This window comes from Palaemon carinicauda, chromosome 14 (genome assembly GCF_036898095.1).
Source record: "Palaemon carinicauda isolate YSFRI2023 chromosome 14, ASM3689809v2, whole genome shotgun sequence".
Lineage (NCBI taxonomy): Eukaryota > Metazoa > Arthropoda > Malacostraca > Decapoda > Palaemonidae > Palaemon > Palaemon carinicauda.
The window spans coordinates 7,569,187-7,594,171 of NC_090738.1; the positions used below are offsets into that span (position 1 = coordinate 7,569,187).

Genomic DNA, 24,985 nt, shown 5'->3' on the forward strand with positions numbered 1-24,985 from the left:
TATTTTCATGACAACTGACGTAAGTGTGATGCCTCTGTAATTATTGCAATCAGTCAGATCTCTTTTTATTTTTGCAATTTTCACCAAAACTCCTAGCTCCCATTCATCAGGGTTTGCCTTTTCATACCACATTCTACTAAATAATCTTGTAAGTATTCAAGGAGTCCCTTCATTTTTGGCCATTATCATCTCGGCAGTTATTCCATCATATCCAGGGGCTTTCCACTTGTTGAGTTTTTTAGTTATGTAAATAATGAAAGAAAGGTAAAAAAAAAAAAAGGTAATTTCTGGATGTAAATTATATGTCCAATGTCACCAAAGAGATAAGAGTAATTAGACAAAGTATGTCCTTAAGCAGCCAAAGGGTTAATAAAAATGAAGTGTGCTTATCAGTCTGGTTGGAAAATTTAAATGAATTGCACCCAGAAATGGTACTGTACTGTAATTGGTTTCAGGCACTTGGGAACGGGTATAATTTTGCTTAATTTTTTTGTTCACTTCATGCACCCAGTACAATACTGGGTTTGACTTTGATAAGCAATTGCCATACCATGTTACATTTTAGGTAGAAGTCATTATTTTTCATGATGGAAGTACTTTAAAATTAAGTAGAGAAAGGTAGAAAGGTAGATAAAAAATGTATAAAAAATGTGATCAGAGAAAAATGTAAAATAGACATCTTAAAACCTGTATCACTTAGTTACAAAATCAACGTGAGAATTTTGGAAATACGACTAAAATCTTATAAAGAATATCATCAAAATCTGTGATGATTGAGTTTAAGGCAAATATCTCTCTCTAGCCCAGGGAGCAGTTTGGCATTTGAGATTCCTTAGCTAGAGTTCTGTTTGTTTTGTACATTGCTGTACTTAACTCATAGTCTACAAAAGAACTTAGCTACTTTACACTAGTTCATGTGGTAGATAATGAACAAATCTTATTCTAACCTTTCTATAAAGGCAGAATATTTCAATAGCAGAAAGATATTTTTTGTTTAAATTTACATAACTTTTAAACTGACCTGGAAGATGCTTCGGTCAACACACCGGTACAGCTTGAACAAGCACATCAAGGTGCGACGAACAGTGGGATACCACATCCCATGGAGATCTGCAGGCGACGTACCAACACGAGAAAATCTTTCTTCAGCTCCTTCATTAATAGTGGCTACTTCTTCACTTGTAGCTGATCTGAAATAGAGTGGTCTCATTAGGAATCACAGTAATAATGTACCACATTCTATGTCGTTAATTAGTTACAAAAGGTGCCTCCTTTGATAAGAATATAAAAAAAAACAATATAATAAAATTAAAATTAACAATGGTCAATTTACCTTAAACTTGGCATCTCTTCTGCTTACTTTACACAAATAAAAGGGTAGTTAGAAGTGACAAACTATTTTGTTGAAGCAGGATGATGACAATGCGTAACAGTGGTGATGCAGCTTTTTTGCATTTGGCTTGTAGGAATTCACGAACGTGTTTGCCTTTCAATCCAAACAGATAAAAAAATGCTCTTTTTTTCATCATAAATTTGGCCTCTTCATATTGATGGTACGAATTTTAGATGACAAAGCCTTTTCACAAACATTCTTTGTCATGGATAAAGGTAGACAGGATGATTGGGTTCAATACTTTTACTTTGTGGGGGGTTGGGGCAAGGATCACTAAAATCAAGAAAGAGTACCAAAATTAATGTTAAAAACTCAGGTGAATTTCTTTCAGCTTGAAATTCCTTGGTTTGTGATCAGGTAAACTTTTTTTCCATTTTCTATTGTGCCTCTAACTCGAACATTTCTGGTTGTTGTTGGTTGGATGTCAGCCTCCATCAACAGTTCAAAATCTTCTAACTCCATCTGAAGTTCTTCATTAAGGAATACCAAATTCTTCAATACTATGTCTTTTATTGGCTCACCAAGAGCTTTAAAATCATGCACAAATTGAAGGCAAAGTTTCTTCAACATACATTTAACACTAACCAATAAACATTATAGCCTCTTCAAAACTCACAAATGTTTATCATGTCCTCTGCCAAAGTAATATCAAACTGCCTGGCTTTATGTACCATAAATAGTACAGCATGAAGATCGACATGATGCCTTGGTCCATGGGTTGTAAAAAAGAAATAGTATTGGATGGCAAGAAAATAACTTTCTTATTTGGGTTCAGGTCATTCAGATGCATTATCGAGGATCAACATAACCTTAAAAGATAGTTTCTTTTATTCTACAATACTCCTGAACCAGTCTTTGAAAATTACTATGGTGACCCATGCCTTTGAATTAGCCATCAAAACCACAGGAAGAATAGACTTTTGAGATATTTTTGAGGGCCCAGGGAATAGGGCATGTTAGACAAACAATGGCTTTAGCTTGAAATTGGCAGTAACATTATCCCTTATTATTAATGCAAACCTACCGGTATCTTTGGCTACCTTGTACCCTAGCATAGTTCTTCCTTGGAAATAAATGAACGTTTGGGCATTTGCTTCCAAAACAAGCCTGTTTCGTTGATATTGAAAACAAGTTATGAGGAATTCATTTTTCATGGATGATTTTTCTCCCTGAATTCTAATGTTGTGCAAACTAAATTGCTTGTATAATAACCAATTGAACCATACTTGACTTGTGGTAAATGAAGTGTCCTTTTCATTCAGAAACCAAAAACTAAATAAATTATACACGACTTGTGGTAAATGAAGTGTCCTTTTCATTCAGAAACCAATAATTACTAAATAAACCATATATGACTTGTGGTAAATGAAGTGTCCTTTTCATTCAGAAACCAACATTAACTAAATAAACCATACGACTTGTGGTAAATGAAGTGTCCTTTTCATTCAGAAACCAATAATAACTAAATAAACCATACATGACTTGTGGTAAATGAAGTGTCCTTTTCATTCAGAAACCAACATTAACTAAATAAACCATACGACTTGTGGTAAATGAAGTGTCCTTTTCATTCAGAAACCAATAATAACTAAATAAACCATACATGACTTGTGGTGAATGAAGTGCCCTTTTCATTCAGAAACCAGTAATAACTAAATAAACCATACATGACTTGTGGTAAATGAAGCGTCCTTTTCATTCAGAAACCAATAATAACTAAATAAACCATACATGACTTGTGGTAAATGAAGTGCCCTTTTCATTCAGAAACCAATAACTAAATAAACCATACATGACTTGTGGTAAATGAAGTGTCCTTTTCATTCAGAAACCAGTAATAACTAAATAAACCATACGACTTGTGGTAAATGAAGTGTCCTTTTCATTCAGAAACCAATAATAACTAAATAAACCATACAAGACTTGTGGTAAATGAAGTGTCCTTTTCATTCAGAAACCAGTAATAACTAAATAAACCATACGACTTGTGGTAAATGAAGTGTCCTTTTCATTCAGAAACCAATAATAACTAAATAAACCATACATGACTTGTGGTAAATGAAGTGTCCTTTTCATTCAGAAACCAACATTAACTAAATAAACCATACGACTTGTGGTAAATGAAGTATCCTTTTCATTCAGAAACCAATAATAACTAAATAAACCATACATGACTTGTGGTAAATGAAGTGTCCTTTTCATTCAGAAACCAAAAACAACTAACTAAACTGATGACATGACATATGGCAAATCATCATCATCATTATATCGCACCACTCATGTATTTAATGGATGGCTCTGTCATTTGTTTCCTGTAAATTAACATCAGAACATGCAGGTCCTAGTGGGAAGTAGTGGAGAATGTGGTCCATTGTCTGGGCAATTCACCCCAAGGGCAATCCGCATTGGCGACATATCCATACGTCTGGTCTGATTCCTGTTTTCCCGACCTTGGATCTTGCTCTATTTAAAGTGGTCCACTCTTTCCTGTTAAGGGATCCTCCATAAGATAGGTGTTTGCTAAGGTCAGGTAATGCTTCTTTGGTTGAATTACATTCACTCTCCCTCCATTTCATCAATCTGTAGGCAGCATGGTTTAGATGTTCAGGAACCTCCATGGCCATGAAGCGTTTCCTTGATTGTTAATCGCCGTCTTGTTGCCTGATGTCCATGAAGTGGATGCCTTGGATCATTCATCTCTTTGACCTTTTCAATTTTTTATAACATCTTTTCAAATTTGAGGTGGTGCCATACTGGCCAGTTTATAGAGAGATGGCAGGGGTGTTGCCTTTAATGTGCCAGTGATTATTCAACAGGCTCTGTTAAGCTTTGGAATCACTTTCTTTGTGTGGCATGATCTTTCCTACACTAGTGAAGAATATTCTGAAGTAGAATAGAAGACCTGTTTGGTTAAGGGTGTTGGGATCTGCTCTCCAGCTGGTGTTGGCTAATTTGCTAAGTAAGTTGTTTCTTGTTGATAGTTCCTTCTTTAGTTTGTTTGTGTTCTTTAAAGCTAAGAGTTCAGTCAAGAGTAACACCTAGGTATACTGGATTTTATTGGGTATCTAATTCTTCATTTTTCCATGTAATCTTTAGTTTTCAGTTAGCTTCGTGATTGTTGAGGTGGAATGCACACACCTGTGTTTTGCTGGAGTTTGCATTGAGGTGTCCTTTTTTATAATATACTGAGGGAGATGATGAAGCTCTTGACAGTTTCTCCTATATTTCTTCAAAGAATCATGACTGCATGACAATGCATAGGTCATCTGTGTATATGAATCCTTGTATATCCTGAAACTCTGGTTGTATAAATGTTAAAAGAAAATGGGCAACAGTACAGAGCCCTGCAAAAGACCATTCTTTTGGGTCCTTCACCTGCTTTTCTTGCTACCCATTTCTACAAACAACTCTAAGATTTGTACTATGTTGGCATCTTTGACTGTTTGGGCCAGTTTTAGACGGAGTGCCCAGTATTTGACAGTATGGTATGCAGCTGTAAGGTCTACAAAGGCTGCCCCAGTGATTTGTTTCTTCCCAAATCCTTCCTCAATGTATGGAGTCAAGTTTAGAACCTGAACATGAGTGGCCTGGCAAATGAAGTCTACTTTTCATTCGGAAACCAATCATAAATAATTAAACCATACATGACTTATGGCAAATGAATCATTCTTTTCATTTGCAAACCAATAATAACCAATTAAACCATACATGACTTGTGGCACATGAAGTGTCCTTTTCATTTGGAACCCAATAATAACTAATTAAACCATACATGACTTGTGGCAAATGAAGTGTCCTTTTCATTTGCAAACCAATAATAACTAATTAAACCACCATGATTTGTGGCAAATGAAGTGTCCTCTTCATTTGGAGGTTTTATTATACCCAAGGGTTGTTGGAAACGTCCCTGCCTGACAACCTGCTTGAATGGGGTTTGAGACCCGCTCAAGCTGGATAGTTTCTAATAGTGTCTGCAACCTCACCATCCTTGTGAGCTTAAGTACTGTATGGGGAAATTGCAGGAGACTATAAGTTTACCCGCTGAGTATTCACAGTAGCCATTGCCTGGCCCTCATTAGTCCTAGCTTGGATGGAGAGAGGGCTTGGGTACTGATCAAATGTATATATGGTCAGTCTCTGGGGCATTGTCACTGTTTCTTGCCTATGCCATTCATGAGTGACCTTTGAACTTAAAGTTCTTGGCCTTCTGTTGAATTTGCATTTGGTCCATAAGAATTTGTTCATGTGTTACTTACTTACTTACTTATTGTGAAGTTTTAGGTCCGTATTCCACCCATGAGGAGGTGCTCCAGCAGATCATCATTTACTGATCTTGTCGTTTGAACATCCAAGAGTAGAAACGACCAGAAAGTGAATAGTCATCCCCGATGGCGAGATCTTGTAAGTCATATGCTAAGGGGAAAAGATGAATCTTCACCTTTTTTCTGAAGGCAGCTGGACTGATGCATGATCTCAGCTCATATGGCAGTTATTAAAAAGCCTTGGTGCGGCAGTTCTATAAGCTCTAGAACCTTAACTTGACTTGACCGGTGGTAAAAAAAGAGGTCCGGTAGGTAGGTCAGCGGCTGAGTCCTGTAACTCCTTGGTGATAGGTCAAGGTAGTGTTGATCTAAACAACGAAAGAACAGAACTCTGAGCAGACCTTCTCCTCGAGTCAGAAGGAGCGTCCACCGAGGAAGAGGATGACTTGTCCAGAGGTATACAAGGAGTCGCTCGTGGATGAGGCGGAGGTTGGGCACGTAATACAGGCAACTTCATCAACTTTTGCATTGAGGACACCAAGGTGTCAAACCAAGAAGGGAGCTCTCCATCCCAAGACACGTTGGGAGCCTCTTTAGGGAGTCCTGGAGGAGACTGCCTCTTGGGATGTTGTTCCGAGGGGCAGGCTTCTGGTGGAGGAAGCCTCTTAGGCATCAACAAATGCTTTTTGGTGATGCGAACTGGGCAATCAGGAGAAATAGGAACGTTCGTGTACTTGTTGCGAGGTTCCTTAAAGCCCTCTGGAAAAGGGACTGGCCTGTTGCTAGCTAGAGCTGTCAATAGTGGAGGATGTCGCTGGAGGAGTTGGATCCTCACTAGCTCACAAAACCATGGTTTCAGCTCGCGAGACACTCACCTGTTCAGCAGTTAAGACTTGCTGGGGGAGGCGCTTTCCTTGCGACAATGCGTGGACGCGCGAGATTCACGCTCAGAATCAAGAGATTCACGCTCAATGGCACGTAAATCACGAGCAAAAGTCACTTTTTCATAAGCAAGAAGGCGGCGGCCTCTGGAGTTCTTGTGCCGAAGGGGCACTCTGCACACCTGAAGATGGGGGGGGGGGGGGCTAGGAGCCTCCGAGTGGGGGTAACGTGCTCGGTGGGTGACTGTTTGGGTGCGGCAGAGCTGATAGAGGGGCGTTGCGTAGGTGAACGCTTCGTAACGATACCCCAGGCTTTGAAAGGCACTGGAGGTAGTCTTGACAGAGGCTTCTTTAAGGGTTGGTCTATCACATTTCCTTACATGGTCCTAGGTTGATTGGAATGAGGATCAGATGTAGCACCATACGCGGATAGAGAGCTCGCGCGTCTACGATGTCCTCTTGAAGAGGGTCTCCTTGATCTAGAGCGTTTGGAACACTTAGATCGTGATTATCTAGAGCAGAGGTTCTTAACCATTTTTGAGTTACAGACCCAATTGAGAATCTGGTGAAAGTTAGGGACCCCTTTCCTAGAGAAACGCAAATAAACATAACCTTTCATGTAATGAATGTACTTTATTTATTGAAAATTTATTGTCTTACATAGTGTATGACATGCACAAACTATGAATAAAGTAAACAATCTGAAAACTGAAATACAATCATCTTATGCAAATTAAACAAGGCAAAACCTTTAATTTTCCTCAAACGCTCATTTTAGTGAGGGCATTATTTGGCTTGAATAAGAAGATGAAACTGTGGAGCATAGTTTGACAATGCAACATGCATGTCATCTCTGACATCCAATCAAATTTGAGTCTTTGTTTTGACAGAACCAAGTGTTGTAAACCATGACTCACAACGGTATGGAGTAGCAACCGGAATCAGAACACACACAGCTCACTTTACCAGGCGAGGGTAAAGTGACACCACAATTCTCCAAGGCCCTTCGTGTCAAACTCATTTTGTAACATTTCTTTTGTTCGTAGGTCAATGAGGTAATCTTTGACAAGGTTCTCATCACAGGCAGTCCTTGTCGGCAAGGAGAGGGTTACTAATCCATTTACAGTATCAATTTTGAGGTCACCTGAGCAGAAGTAATCTTTGAAAGAGTTCTACAGAGTAACCAGACATTTACAGAGTTGTCCCTGCAGAGAAATTGACACTCTCAGTTCCATGCTGTGAAAACACTTCCTCTAACATTAGAAAGTTTGCATAGTTGCCTGCCTCCAACCCATGCTTCCACAGTGGCAGCTAGGCCAGAAAGGCTTGAGTCTTTCTGAAGCACCCATAATGCTAACTTCAGTTCCTTGAATCGTAAGTCACCTCACTCATTAAAGCCAATAATATCTGGCAAGTAGGCCAAGCCGTCGATAAACTATTACTATCAAACTTTTCTGAGGTGGGCTTTCTTTTTCTCTCAAAAATATTGAAACTTCTTGAAATTCAAGAAAGCCAGCGAAAGTCTGTGTGGTAGAGAACTTCATATTGTGATCCAATTTCATGACAAAACCTCTTGAAAACATGATGGTTTACGGTCCTGGCTCTGATGAAGTTGGTGACTTTCACATCAGTAGAAGTGTCTTTGACACCAATGCACGCCAATGTAAAAAGCAATGGGTCATGATAACCTGAGGAGCTTCTTTCTGCACCAAAGCAGCAAATCCAGATGTATTACCATGCATTGCAGGTGCACTGTCTGTTCATAGAGTACAAAGATTTTTCTTCCTTTCAAAAGTTTGCTTAGCAAATAACTAATCACTAGTTTAAAAGGTCAATGGCCTTTAAAGTTTCCAAGAGGGACACACAAAATAGAAATTCCGCTTTGATGGCACCAATATATATATATAATGGACAAAAAACTAGGAGCTGGCTGCACCAAGACATGAATATAAATGTTGATTTTTCATTTGACCTTCACAGACCCCTTGAGGCCCATTCATAGATCCCTAAGGGGTCCAAGGACCCCAGGTTAAGAACCCCTGGTCTAGAGTGACAGTCTTTCGATCATGAGCGTCTAGTTCGCAATCTAGAGTGACTGTCTTTCGATTGTGAGCGTCTAGTTCGCAATCTAGAATGCTTGCCTCACGATCATGATCATCTTGATCAGGAGTGCTTAGCATGAGACTTTGAGCGCAAAGCTCGTGATCGTGAGTGCGATGCCCGTGATCTTGATCGTGAGTGCAATGCCCGTGATCTTGATTGTGAGTGCGAAGCCCGTGATCTTGATCTCTAGCGTGATGCCTGTGATCGTGAGGCTAGTGATAATGTCTCTCTAGAGGAGGAGCGCGAAGTGGAACTTGCACTTGAGGGTGGACAGGCCAGGAGAGGGTGAAAGGTGGACTTTACGAAGGTCCAGGACAGATGTTGTTGCCACGGGACGGTTCTCTCCTCGTGCCATGATAAGGAGTTGCAGAAGAGTCTCCTTTGAAGGGGGACCAGAAACCTCAAGGATGGCCAGGCCTGCAGCACATCTGCAAGGGAAAATGGCTCCCCAGTGAATGGAGGTTAAGATACTTCACTAGGGGAAGCATCAACACCCCCAGTACCCCTATATTGCTAAGGAGTAAGTCGGTCTGCGCTCCTACTCGACAGACTCCCACAGGATGGTGGGCGAGGAGGAGCTTTGGGAAGCAATCCAGGGTGCGGAAAGAAGAAGCCCGACCTCTTTTCCCTGGGGAGACAGACTCCGGGGGAAAAGATCGCTCTTAGCTTTCTTTTTCCTGCGCTGCTCCAAACTTCTCTCACTAGGATGCAGACCACTCCTGACATTCGCCACAGGGCAAAGCCTGCTCGCAGCAATGCTCCCGGCAAGCAGGACACAGCAGATGGAGGTCTATGTATACGGAGGATATGAAGGTGCCGCAAGTGCGACCTTCGCGACCAGGACAGGTATGCATGGGAGCTTCAGAAGAAGGAGCACACTCACACCTGAAAAGAATAAAGCAATGGTTGTATGCATAATGGCGTGCCTTGGGAAGAGGTGGAGAGTGGACACATTCGATTTCAACCAGTCAAAAGAGAAAAGTGAGGTAGCTCTGTGAGCTGTGAATAGAGACAGGTGGCTGGGGTACCCCCAAGCCACCCACTACTGACCTACACCATTGGTAAGGAAGGGTTGCCACTTTACATTTTTTTCAGTATACTAGCTGCCTTTCAGCTTCACTGAAAGAGATATCCTATGTAAATAATGGAAGGTTTATTAGTGCGGGAATAAATGGGGATTTATGTCCTGGCAAGTCAAACCTGCACCAATTATGGTCAGGCTTACCAGGGCAGCCCTGCAAGACTACGTGTAAGCACAGTCAGTCAACCTTAAAAATTGAAAAAAAACAAGTTTTATTAAGAAAAAAACCCCCAAGCTTCTTTTAGTGCCAAAATTACATCCATACTGCTCTGCAGCTAGAATCAAATTGACTACTCAGTGTGCAATACGCCACCTCATTATAAATTTTAACAGCCACTTAAGCTTTTACGGAAAACTATCATATGTAATGAACATACAGTATATATTATAGCATAGTAAAAGTCATGTGAATCAATTCAAACAAATAAAAATATAAAACTTACAATTACTTAAGATGACAAGTTTGAACTGTACCAATTATTATTATTATTTAACTATTATTTAATTATTATTATTTATTAATTAACAATTAATACTGATTAATTATTAATTATTATTATTTATTAATTAACAATTAATAATGATTAATTATTAATTATTATTATTTATTAATTAACAATTAATACTGATTAATTATTAATTATTATTATTTATTAATTAACAATTAATAATGATTAAATATTGATTATTATTATTTATTAATTAACAATTATTAATGATTAATTATTCATTATTATTTAATAATCATTTAATAATTATTTAATAATTAATTAATAATTATTAATTACTATTATTTACAATTATTTACTACTATTATTATTATTGTTATTGTTACTGTTATTGTTATTATAAAACAGTTAAAATAGAGCCAACGTATCCCTGCGTGTCGTAAGAGGCGACTAAAAGCGACGGGACGAGGGGGCTGGGAACCCCCTCTCCTGTATTATAATCTTGTGAGACATCAAAGAGGTGGAGCTGGGGGGAGAGTGACTGCTATGTTGAACAAGATTGAGAAGGGACAGCTGAGATGGCTGGGACATTAAATGAGAATGGATGGAAATAGAATTGCAAGGAAGAGATGGGACTGGACACCTGGTGGGAGGAGATCAAGAGGTAGACCACGTAAACGCTGGAGGGATGGAATTGAAGAGATTTTGACAAAGAACAACATGCCAACAATTGAACAGCTGAGAAGAGAGGGAATTTTTGAAAACAGAATTGAGTGGAGAAGACAACTGATTCCACTGACAGGCTGAAAGCCTACCTGGGAGTGGAAGTGAAGTGAAGTGAATCAACAAAAAAAATTAACTTGATATTTTCTATTCTGTTTGGACTAGTACAATATGTACATACACTATTATTAAATGATAATACTGTAGATAATCACTTCGGTTCAGCTACAAAAAGTTGAGACTTAATGGCATTGAGAACTTGATATATTTTCCTAACCATATTTATTACTTCCCACAGAAAAGGGCATTACTAGTCTGGTACATGTTCCTTTATTTTTCAGTGAGGTTTCAATATCTAACCATATATCATGTGATTTTGGATTACAGTAGAAACACAGGATAACCACTAGTCATAGGCAAGTTTCGACAATTTGTAGTGTAATTAAATTAAATTATAGATTAACATTGTTACTACAAACCTCACAGAAGACATGGAGGACACAGATGCATTTCTAGAATGCATTTTCCGTTGGCTGGCTATATTTTCAGCTATTGTTTCCATCATTTGAAGTTTGTTTGGATATGCTAAATCTCCTGGAGATGGACGGTAGTTGGCAATGTCAGTTTGTACGTAGATATGAGCCCGATACACCAATCGTTCTTGGGAATCTTCCAACATTTGGTTTACGATTGAGGTTAGAGGTCCCAACTGAGATGGATTACTCTGTAGATGCTCTTCTATCATCCTGAAAGATATATTCAACTGTCAAAATCTCCATCCCATCATTAACTGGAGTGCATTAAATTTCATAAATAACAGGTAATAAGAGATAATTCAATTAGATACCCTTACAATCTGGTAAATACTGTACACAAAGAAAAAAATATATTCTTTATCTGCATTCTTACATGAAACATACATGAGACACATGTATGTAAAGAAAGTAGTTCTGAACTTTTAAAGATGTAGCTTTGACTACAACATAGCAAATATTGAAGTGCTTAGGGGAGAGGCTTTCCATTAAAAAGTAATGAAATTAGAATGCTATTACAAAAATATGAAAATTGTGGTTTCAAATATATAAAACTCTTTCTTTAATATTACATAATGCTTGCCAAATGATGGTTAGTCAAGAAAGGAGTAATATTGGGTTCTTATTACAGTTGAAAATTCCACAACAAAATGAAAGCCATTAACTTTTGTTCCTGAGCCTCAGTAAGCTGAAGCTAAGGAATATCTCCAATCAGTAGGTCTTCAGAGGTGAGGTTTGTACTTGTGAAGAGTTAAGATATTTTCCCAGTTCAGTCATAACTGAATGATCATGCTTATGAAGAAAAGTTGTTTTGGATGGAAGATTATAATGGTAGGAGTAACCAATCACTGCCATCTATGGTCTATCCACCTAAACAACAGTGAATCTCATTATTTTATCATTTGAGGCTTTTTAGAGAAGGAGGGATAATTTTGAATAATTTCCTAAACTTTTGATATTCACAATAAACCATGTTTCTCCTATTATTTTGTTTACTGCTGTCAAGGATTTTTGTAAAGGTACAATATAAGAAGCAATGAACTATAGAAATGGTGGTGGTTAAATTTCTAGTATTATCAATGAAAAAAATAATAATAAAATAGGAGTCTGTCAAACAATATTCAGATAAAAGTCAAATATTGGAGACCAAACTTTGGAACTACAGTACAGTATATTCACAACCTAGCAAATAAGGAAATATTTACTTATGGCAATTAAAAAAAAGAAAATATATACCAGGTGTTTTACTAAAGGGAACTTGTTGTCAAGAATGACACCATGAATCTTCCATGACTTACAGTACATGTACCTAAGGAAATATTGTCAAGAAAAATATCAGGATAAGGAAGTCAATGTCATACCTCCATCAAGAGACATATTCTTGAGTTTCAGCAAGATTAAACTTCATCCACTTTAACTGATGATATGACAAATTCATAGTTAATTTGTATTTTTCCCTAACTAATACAAATCTGAAGTTGTTTATTGTGGATATTCTTTCAGCAAAGCTGGAAGGTAGCCAATAACAACTTTTGGTACGAGGTGGCAACCCTATCCCAAACACTGGCTAGGGTACTAGCCACCTACACACACAGACACACACACACATGTATACAGTATTCCCTTGCCCATTCGTGGTTCACCATTTGTGGCCCCGCATATTCTCTGGTTATTTATGGTAATACCTCAAACTCCTTACAGGGCAAAGTAACAATTGATATGGATCATTGGTTACCGAACATATACTCTTCCTTTCAAGGACCTAAAGATGAGAACCATGTTCCAAGCAGGAATTCTTATCTCCGACAGGGGGGCAAGAGATCTCATGACTGTATGAGTAAGGAAAGTTCCAACCAAGAGGAGAGGTCCATTCCATTCAATCTAAAGGCTAGGCTTAAGGCCGAGAGATAGCCTTTCACCGCAGAGACCAAAAGGAGTTTTTCCTCTCAAAGGTAAATAAGAAACTCTGTTATCATAAGAATAGGGGCATCAACAGGAGAGATATCCCTTCCATGATACCAACCACGAAAAATATTCCATTTTGCCTGGTATATTGAGGCAGAGGACTGTCGTAAGTAACCAGACATTCATTTCCCAGCCTGTTGCGAAAATCCTCTCAGAGATGAGATGCTGGATAGTCTCCAGGCGGGAAGCAGCAGAGACGGAACCGTCCTGTGAAAGAGATCTACTTGAAGATGCAGTTCTGGCAACCACTCTGCCTAATGCTAAAGCGGAGCTATAAGGGTCATCATTAGGTTGTTGGATGCTCTGATTCTGTTGAGCAATCTCCTCATCAGACAGAACGGGGGAAAGGCGTATACATCGATGTTGTCCCACCGTTGTTGGAATGCATCTTGCCATAGAGCCTGAGCGTCCGGGACTGGAGAGCAGTAAAGCGGCAGCCTGAAGTTCAGGGACGTTGCGAACAGGTCCATTGTCGGGGAACACTGCAAAGTAAGGACTCTGTTGGCTATCAAAGGGTTCAAAGACCATTTGGAGCCCACTATCTGAGTCGCTCTGCTCAGGTTGTCCGCAAGCACATTCCTCTTGCCCGGAATGAAACGAGCTGATAGGGACACTGTAGGATCTTCTATCCATCGTAGAATCTTTACTACAAGATGGCATAGGGGCAGTGAAAGGGTACCTTCTTGTTTGTTTATGTAAGCCACTACTGTAGTGTTGTCGTTCATCAACACTACAGAGTAACCCGCCAGTTACTGATGGAACTGCTGTAGAGCTAGAAAGGCTGCTCTATCTCCAGGAGATTTGTGTGCTGGTACCTTTCGGACTTGGACCATAGGCCCGAGACCGTGTGCAGCAGTAAGTAAGAACCCCTAACCTTCCTTTAATGCATCTGAGCTGTATATTAAAAGACAACGATGCCACAGGATGATGATAAGGCTCGTCGTTGGCAGGAGGCTGTTCGGAGGGAGAAAGGAGAACCTTGCAAATGTCCAGGGCAAAATTGGCCACAGGCCAAGGATCCTTTTTAGCCACACGTTGAAGGAGATGCAGAAGCGCTCCTTCGAAGGAGAAGCAGAAATTTCCAAGGACGGCTAAGCCCGCAATACATCTGAAAGGGAGAAAGCGCCTTAGCAGCAGGAGGAGAAGGTGCTTCGCTAGGAGAAGCAGCAACTCCCCCAAGTCCGCAAGACTGCTCAGGAGTTAAAGGGACTGCGCTCCTACTCGAACGTTCCCCGGAGGAAGACGGGTGAGTAGGAGTTTCAGAAACAGGTGTAGGAGAGCGCAAAGAAGAGGAAACTTGTGATCTCTTTGCCTTCGTGTTAGATTCTGAGTGAGTGCGATTGCACTTAGCCTTCTTCTTCTTGTGTCGCCCAAACCTCTTTCACTGTAAGGCAGACCACTCTCTACATTCATCATAAGGTGAGTCTCATTTGCAAAGACACCCCCTATAGGTCGGACACACAGAATGTGGGTCCGTCTCAAAAGATGACATGAAGGTCCCGCAAGGACAACCCTCGCTACCAGGGCAGGTTGGTATGGGACTGTCAATGAAGAAGCACAATCACACTTGAAAAAGAGAAAGACGAACATAAAGATGAGCGTAAAGCAATAATTTTTCACTGTACGTCAATGCCTATGGGAGGAGAGAGAGGAGACAACTGCTCTCTAGAAGCCAGACAGAGAAAGTGACTAGATCACCATTCTGTGAGTACTGTATATATATAGGCAGCTAGTACCCCTAGACACTCCTACCCAGTGTCTGGATAGGGTTGCCTCCTCACACCAAAAGTCTAATTAGGTACCTTCCAGCTTTACCGAAAGAATATCCATAATAAATGATGTAAGGTTTGCTAATTTGGTGAACAAATGCAAATTTGTTTTAATTAAATCTCTGTTGAGACATGCAGCACCCAGAGTCTTTAATCAGCCAATTACATATCATGCATCCATCACGAAAAGTATGGGACCAAGAACAATACCCTGAAGAACTTAAAGATTACATATGCGTAATATCTATAGTGTCCAACAAGTACGTTAGAAATGTATAAAAAATTTAATAGTAAATATTTTGAGAACTATTTAATCACCACAGGAAACCTGAAATCCTACCATCAACTGGCCATTAGCATTCTTCCATTTGAAAAACATATTTGTCACCTTGAAAAATCCTTTTGTGCAGGATCCAGAGAAGAACGGGTCTGCTAACGCGCAGATCAGAACTTGAGCAGGTAAAACAGTGAGCTCATGTGAGCCCCTAACCTCGGCCGGGCTCACGTACAGCATGCAATCCAGGTCAAAGATTTGGCTTAAAAGGCAACCCAAAATATGTCCTTCGGTTTCTTTGTATTATATATCCTATCCCTAGTAACTTGTTTTATACATATTGATCTATAATATGCTTAGGATTCCAGCATATAAATACCAGTTGTCTTGCACAATGCCTCATTTGCAAACATTTCTTGTGGTAAACAATATTGTGAAAAGAATTTCCCCGCTTAATCACTTTGTTTAAATATTGTCAGCACAATGCTGAACAATTTGCGCAGTTTTTGGCTGCTTTAACATAAGAGGAAAATCCAAGTCTATACTGTAGCTTTAAACATGCGTTTCTTTAGTTTTCAGAGAAATGAAAGTTTAAGAGATGACTGAAAACAGGCATGTGGACAGTCTAATGAGCATATCCTAGATCCTACTGTGATGTACTCAGTGCATTTTTGCAAGGATGTTATTGCCGACGACAGTTTGGGGTTCAAGTTGCAAAATAATAAGTTTTTTTTTTTTTTTTTGGCTCTGCCATTCGTGAAGTGTATAGTCAGAGGAAGACAGAATAGAGTACTAATTTCATTCACCTTATCAATAAATGGTTTGATGTTATCAATTTTTATTCAATGTTCACAAGATGCAAACTCAAGATTTAAGTGCCAGTATGAATTGAAAAAAAAAATTATTCTGTTATGTAAGTCACTTACAGACTATGAAATGCATAATAAATTCTATTGTGTTAAATTCATACAAGGTGATTAAATAAAATCTCTTGGAACACTTCTCTGGTTGCATACGCCAAATGTATGCCCCATGTGACAATCCAAATTTGGTAAGTCTTAAGTTTTGCTTTAGAAAGTATTAGTTAAGTGAAAAAGCTCCAACTAAGTGTAAAGAGGGATTAAAACGGGCAGTTGTCATTTGCTAATGCAAAACACATCACTGAACAGTAACTAAGTAGAAATATGCTTGACTTGCATTTTGTTGAATGATATCATCAATGAACTTGGAATTGAAAATGAAGAGGTATAATGGATGATATGGGAGAAAAAAGGAATCTGACTGAGAAAGAGGAAGTCAAACTTGAAAAGTCTATTTCTGAGTCTCTTCGTTACATTGTTGGATAACATATTAACATATGTTGTCAGGAATTTTTTTTTATAAAAATGTCCCAATTAACGAGCTAATGCATCATATGGAATGAATCTAAAGGTTCTTCCCTGAGCACTATAAACAGAGACTGACTATAGGCAATTTTTCTTGAACGACGGTACCAAAGTATCTAGATCAGCAATAAGAAATATAACACACCGTAAGTCCCTGTCCAACAAATTAAGAGCTGAAGACCAGTCAAGAGAACAATACTTGAAACAGGGTAGAATAAAAAAATTAAAACACTTCTTCAGAATAGATTGATCACCAAAAATCTTAAAAGACTTTCTCAATAAGCCAATTTTTTTTTGCAATCAAAGAAGACACAGACCTAATGCGTTTCTCAAAAGTAAATTTGCTGTCGGGAATCAGACCTAGAATTTTAAAAGTGTCATACAAAGTTAAAGAAATATTATCAGTGCCGCTATCCGGATGTTGAGGAGCCACTGTCCGTGACCTACTTACAATCATACTTAGAGTTTTGATAGGATTCAAATTCATACTTCTTATTTTGCACCATGCACTAATTTTAGTTAGATCTCTATTAAGGGATTCAGCAACCCCAGATCTACGGTACATTCAGGAGATGGAACTGATGCAGAGAGAGTAGCCTCATCTGCATATGCAACAAGCTTATTTACTAGGACAAACCACATGCCAGGTCTATATAGTATGAAAAGTCTGAACGAATCAATAAGAAAGAGTATTGTGTATACTATTTCTTAACTTATTCAAGGCATCTACTATATATAGTTAAAATAGTATAACAAAAGCAATGATGTGTTATCTATTATAATTTTTAAATAATACATTTATAACTCATTACAGTATTAATTCTCTCTTATTCAGAATGCCTTCTTCTTCATCATTATCATCATCTCCTACGACTATTGACACAAAGGGCCTCGATTAGATTTCGCCAGTCGTATCTATCTTGAGCTTTTAATTCAATACTTCTCCATTCTCGTCTATTTCATGCTTCATAGTGCTCAGCCATGTAGGTCTGGGTCTTCCAACTATTCTAGTGCCTTGTGGAGCCCAGCTGAATGTTTGGTGAACTATTCTCTCCTGGGGAGCGCAAAGAGCATGCCCAAACCATCTCCATTTACTCCTCATTATGAGCTCATCCACATATGGCACTCGAGTAATCTCTCTTATAGTTTCATTTTTAGTCCTGTCCTGCCATTTAACTCCCAATATCCTTCTGAGGGCTTTGTTCTCAAATCTACCAAATCTATTGGAGATTGTTTCATTGTCATACCATGACTCGTGTCCATAGGGTAACATCGATCTCACTAAACTGATATATAATCTGATTCTAATATGTAATTCCAGGCGATTTGATTTCCAAATTTTACTTAACCTAGCCATTGTCTGATATGCTTTTTTCAGTACAGTATTTCACTAAAGACCCTGTATTGGAGATCATAGCTCCTAAATACTTGAATGATTCTACCACATTAATCCTTTCTCCTTCCAATGATATTTCATCTTCCATCGCATACTCCATTCTCATCATCTCTGTCTTTCTTCTATTTATTTTCAGCCCAACCTCATGTGATATTTCATGCATTCTGGTAAGCGAGCATTGCAAATCCTGTAATGTTCTGCTAACATGTACAGCATCATCAGCACACTCTAAGTCTGCTAAATTCCTATCACCAATCCAGTTCAATCCTTCTTCACCATCTGTGACTGTTCTATGCATTACAAAATCCACGAGGAGGATAAACAACATAGGTGACAATACATTCCCTAAGAGTACTCTGCTGTTCACTGGAAATTCATGTGATAAGACTCCATTAACATTAAATTTGCACTTGCTATGCTCATGAACAGACTTAATCAAATTTACATATTTAAGAGTCATTCCATAATAACGCAGGACTCTCCATAAAATTGACCGGTGCACACTTTCAAAGGCTTTTTCATAGTCCACAAATGCCATCAAAAGTGGATTTCTATATTCTATGCATTGCTGTACATGTCTCCAAATGAAAATTTAGTCAGTGCAACTTCTACCTTTTCGAAATCCTGCTTGTTCCTCTCTCAGCTTTTCATCAATCTTTCTCTCTAGTCTTTTTAGAATAAGCATATTATATATTTTCATCACAACTGATGTGTTATGCCTCTGTAATTATTGCAATCAGTCGTCTCCTTTTTTTGCCATTTTCATCAACACTCCTAACTCCTATTCATCAGGTTTTGCTTCTTCATGCCACCTTCTACAAAATAATCTTGTATTTTGAGTCACTTCATTTTTGGCCAGTATCATCTTGGCATTTATTTCATCGTATCCATGGGCTTTCCATCTCTTTTAGTGTTTTGAGGATAGCTTCAACTTCAAACACACTAAATTAATTCATGGGAACATCAAGGTCTTCATCAGCTTCAGGTATATCAATCAAATTATTCCCTTCATAACTCTTATTCATAACCTCACTAAAGTGTTTCATCCATCGTTGTCTTTCTTCATCTTCTGTTGTTATAACAGAGCCATCTCTCTTTTTGATGGGTATATGCTTCTTATTCTTTACCCCCATAGAAATTTCATTAATAATTCTATGAACAATTCTTACACCATAGCCACTTCATGTATTCATAGCTTTGTGAGCCTCATCTGCTTTACTGTTTAAATATTCTCTTCAGTCACTCCTAGCTTTTATTTTGACCTCACTATCAATACTGGAATACTTATCATGCTCTACCTTGTAATTTTCATTACTTCCTCGGAAACTTTTAACATTCAATTTCTGTTTTTGTCTCCTTTTTATAGCATCCCAAATACTATTTGATATCCATGGCTTCTCCTTGTAACTGCGTGTCCCAAGACTTCACTACCAACTGACTAATATATGTTCTTAATATCACACTATTCTTCATTTATAGTCTGCTCTTCATCTCTTAAAGTCTCTAAGACTGCAAATCCATTCCTACATTCAATTGTGAAGGTTTCTCCGTGTTCTTCACCTTAAAAAGTTTATTTGTATCAAACCTATATATTCTATCTACCTTTCTGTTGGGTGCTTTGTTTTAATTTCAGTATGGCAATAAGGAGCTGGTGATCAATACCAATATCTGCACCTCTATAACTTCTTACATTTCTCAGAGTCCTCCTTCTCTAATTATTAATGGCAGTGTGATCTACAGTGGAACCTCTACATATGATTGTTCCAACACCCAAAGTAAAATTCAATCAAATTTTCGTCTCGACACCCAAAGTCAAGCTCCAACACCCGACGTAGATCATACGCATAGAATTTTCTCAAAGCGTCGATCGTAGTTCCTTATTTACGCCGGTAGACGGCAGCACGTCAGAGGGACGCCATTGAGCGTCGCCTTGGTCAGTTCTCTGTTCTCATGCGCATCGTGTGGTTGTCCTCTGTTCAGTCCGTTATCAACTGTGCTTATTATCTTCCTTTTTTTACATTTCATTTTCTATTTTACATATAATCATGGATTCTAAGAAGCTTAGTTTTGGTACAGGTAGTAGTAGTGATGAGAAAAGGAAGAAGTCAATGCTTTCATTAGAACTAAATCAAGAAATTATAGAAAAACATTAGCGAGGCGTGCGTGTGAGCAATCTGGCTAAACAATATGGCCTGAATATGTCTACGATCCCAACGATCATCAAACAGAAGGGAGCCATTAACCCTTTTACCACCAATGGACGTACCGGTACGTTTCACAAAACTCACCCCTTTACCCCCATGGACATACTGGTATGTCCTTGCAAAAGACTGCTATTTACATTTTTTTTGCATATTTTTCATAACTTTATGAGAAACTTCAGGCATTTTCCAAAAGAACGAGACCAACCTGACCTTTCTATGATGAAAATTAAGGCTGTTAGAGCAATTTAAAAATATATATATTGCAAAATGTGCTTGAAAAAATAAAATGCCTGGGGGTTAAGGGTTGGAAAGTTCCAAATAGCCTGGGGATAAAAGGGTTAAAGCAGTCAAACCATCGAGGGGGATCACCATTATTTCTAAACGTCGTAGCCCTACCCTGGAAGAGAGGGAATGCCTTTTGTTGATACGGATAAAGGACAAAGAGATTATTGGCGATACGATCACTGAAATGATCATTTGTGAGAAGGCCAGCGCTACCTATTGTGACTTGAAGGCGGCGAGCGTCTGGGGGTGACGGGAAAGTCAACTGATCTTACAACGGAGGAATTCAAGGCATCTCTCTGTTGGTTCGAGAAATTTAAGCGACGGACCGGAATTCAGTCAGTTGTTCGGCACGGAGAGGCTTCAAGTTCAGACACCAAGGCTGCTAACGATTTTATTAAGAAGTTTGAAAAGATCGTGGAGGATGAAGGCTAAGTAGAGCAGCAAGTGTTCAATTGTGAGGAAACCGGTCTGTTTTGGAAGAAGATGCCTAGTCAAACATACATTACTGCCGAAGAGAAGAAAATGCCTAGACATTAGCCTATGAAGGATCGTTGACTCTTGCTTTATGCACCAATGCTAGCAGGGACTGCAAAATAAAGCCATTATTGGTTTACCATTCCGAAAACCCTAGGGCCTTTAAGGCACATAGAATCAATAAGGACATGCTGCATGTTTTGTGGCGTGCTAATTCTAAGGCTTGGGTTACTAGGCATTTCTTTGTTGAATGGGTAAACCAAGTTTTCGGCCCTGCTGTCAAGAAGTACCTTCAGGAGAGGAATTTGCCTTTGAAGTGCTTGCTTTGCTTGGATAATGCACTTGCTCACCCCCCAGTTATTGCAGTCGCCATCTGTACCTTCTAGCCGACCTTCCTTCTCCTCCTACGTAGAAATTCCTACACCTGTGTTGGCCTGTCTCTAAGGTAAAGTGACGATAAAAACCCCTTTTTTTATTTATCATTTCTTTATCATTTATTCTTTTTTACATCTTTCTGTATAATGCAATTGTATTAATGTTATGTGTAATTATGTGTAGCAATTTATTAAGGAGTTATCACGGGTTTTTGGGCTGTGGAACGAATTATTCAAATTACAGTGTATTATTATGGGAATATTCGCCCCAACATACGATCGTTGCAACATACGAAGCAGTTCTCGGAACGGATTAAGATCGTATGTAGAGGTTCATCGTATGTAGAGGTTCCACTATATTTGATTTTTGAAATTGCCACATGGTTAAGTCCATGTATACTTGTGGATGTTCTTGTGTTGAAAAAGAGAACCTCCAAGGACAAGATTATTTGCTGAACACAAAACTTATGAAAAGTGCTCCAATTTCCTTTGCAACTTTGCCAAGACCCTTGACACCCATCACATTCTCTATCCCTTCTTGATCATTCCTTCCAACTTTAGCATGGAAGTCACAAATCACAATTTTCATATCTCCCTCTGGGATCTCATCTATTACACTCAGCAGTTCTTCATAGTATTCATCTTTCCTTTCTTCAGGGGAATCATTTGCTGGGGCATGGCAAACTATGATACTCATGTTGCACTGCTTTGATTTAAACTTTGCTAGTGACAATCTACTATTTACTGCTCTCCACTCAGTTAATGCCTTTGATGTTGTTGGTGTCATCCTCATTCCTACTCCTCCTGAGTAGATTTATACATTGCCTTGGTCTAAAGATTCCTTACCAATCCCTTTACAACATGCTTCACTTAGGGCTAATATATATATTCTCTCTCTCTCTCTCTCTCTCTCTCTCTCTCTCTCTCTCTCTCTCTCTCTCTCTCTCTCTCTCTCTCTCTCTATACACACAATAAATCACCATAGAATATACTGCATCAACTACATGACTGAAACTTCAGTTAATATTATATGATTTAACTCTTAGTACAAAGAAAAAAAATAGAAGTATTAAAGATGTAACCCAAATTAATATATCTCAATAATGGATGCAAACCGGCTGTGTAGATCATTTGTAATTATTAAATCAATTGTAAAATTAAATTACTTACCCTCTCCTAAGAATATTGCATAACTCTGAAAGTGTTTCTAAATGATCAATGTGTATGATGAGGGGGCGAAGAACATCGTACAAACCCGTGCATAGGCCATGGAGGAATGCATCCAATTCTTGTGTAGGAGCTGTAAAGAACTGAAAGAAAATGTAAGATTAATATCTTAACTGTTGGTTGATAACATATGGAAATTAAAACGATTCAGCAAAATGGAAGTCATTAAATCAGTAATAAAGTAAAACAAATTTGCAAACCTTTCTTTTTGCTTTACATGAGTATCAATAATATGTCCATTAAGCTTCCAGAAAATCTATGCAAAAATTACAAATATATTTGATATATTCTAACACAAACCTACATCATTTACCATTAACCAATATAATCACACTTAGTCAAGCTGTAATATTACTACTTGAAATATGTCCCAATTTACTATTAATGGTAAGAAATCGCAATAAATACAAGCATTAATTCTTGAAAATCTTGGATGCTTATTTCCATAATACTGTACTATTCCCTTAATGTAGCTGAATAAATATGTAATGATCCAAACTATTTTTAAAAAACAAAAATCAATCATGAAATTAGGAAACCAGTAGCAGTTCTCCTTTTTCTTAGAAAATAATATTTATACAGAGGTAAACATAATATTTTCAATATCTAACTGCAATTGGGGGTAACCTCACATTTGCAATATAAATTTGAAACTTTAAAAAGGGTGGACTTCAAGATGAAAGATGTATGCAAGAATGAAAGTATAATAGAAGACTAGAGAGTTGGTGCTACAAGGGGGAGAAAAGAACACTGCGAAGACACTTTAATAATACTATACCTACAGTGTATTACATGAAGTGCACTGATGTCTGCTCCACAGCAACCTTTCTCATTTAAAATTCATGACAAATTACTTAATAAATCTGCATGAAGCATAAAAAATCCTTCCTGGTTCATCTTTGTGGCCAAAAAATCTATATTTTCAGAGAATTTTCTTACACCTACCAATTTGATAAATAAAACATTTCCTGTTCAATTGATAAACCTACCCACATGATTGTTCACAAAACTTATGCCTTTAGCAAAAATATACTTAAAATAGGTTACATTCCAAGAACAGTTTTTTAACATTATACGTGGCCAAATTTGTCCCAATTCTGTTCCATGAAAAGATACAGTAAAATTCAATAGCCTTTGACCTATCTCCATACATTGAATGCTTGAAACATATCAATGAATTTATAACTAAAGCTTCAATAATTACCTGGTAATAAAGTGTGTGTTCATCTTCGCATACATGTACAAGGAAGGCACAACCGCTTCGCACCAAAGAACAATAGTCCCGCTGATATTTCTGGGACAACTGTGTTACAGCATCAGCCACACACGGGCCCAGAAGTGTCTGACGTTGAGCAAAGTAACATTGATGGCAATCACTTAATAAGTTTAAGTATTCAGGGCTATTTTCAACTCTGTCCTCTATTTCAGCCATTAAAGATTTAATTCTTGGAGCGTTAGTCCTAAACTTCCCATAATATAACACTGATGCATTGTCTGATGAAGGCATTTCACTACCTGGTTTAGGTAACACTTGCTGGGTAGCATTTTCTAAGGATCTTGTCACATATAACTTCACCATCCCTAAAGCTCTACTTAGGCAGTGCTTGTACTTTGCCAGATACAAAGAAGATTCTAGGAATGATGGGTTTCCATTCATATAACCAATGCATTCATCTATTTTAGCTAACAATGGTATAAAGCCATCACTTGTAACTTGAAAGGCTGGAGAATTCAGTTTCTGGCTGATTTTATCTACTTCTGTGAAATATGTAAGTTTGCTTTCAACCGTGTCAGCCTTGTTTGTTAATCTTGTTTGTTCTGCTAATAAATGCTCACAATCTGTATGAAGAGCACTTGTTTTATTTGAAACACTGGTGTACTGTTGAAAAAGAAAAAAATGACAGTTAACAATTACAACAGAGATTCAAACAAAGTTCTAAGTAAAAAACTCATTAATGTTACTCCTTATAGACAACATGGAACAATACTCCTTATTACTAATCAGTTAGTAATACTGTACTGCAAATCATATAAACTAACATGCAGTGCTGTTCATGTAACTAACTTGCATTCAAAACATAAAATGCTTTTCAAGGTTTGCATTATCTGAGCTTAATTTCTTTTTAACAGCAGTACTGTAGTTTCACAAGGTAAGTACGACATATGAGTTATTTCACCGCAAATAAGAGATCTTATGATCAAAAGTT

At 38.1% G+C, this 24,985-nt stretch overlaps 1 protein-coding gene across 2 annotated transcripts in view; it reads right to left on the minus strand.

The window, feature by feature from the left end:
* Window positions 1-24,985, minus strand: part of Cog3 (conserved oligomeric Golgi complex subunit 3) — a 152,086-nt gene that overhangs the window by 31,746 nt on the left and 95,355 nt on the right. For both annotated transcript variants that reach the window (XM_068386773.1, XM_068386774.1), the window contains exons 4-7: window positions 23,983-24,657; window positions 22,722-22,861; window positions 11,372-11,638; window positions 1,022-1,190 (exon numbers count right to left, since the gene is read on the minus strand). In XM_068386773.1, the coding sequence (XP_068242874.1) occupies window positions 1,022-1,190; window positions 11,372-11,638; window positions 22,722-22,861; window positions 23,983-24,657 (1,251 nt within the window). The remainder of the gene's footprint in view (window positions 1-1,021; window positions 1,191-11,371; window positions 11,639-22,721; window positions 22,862-23,982; window positions 24,658-24,985) is intronic.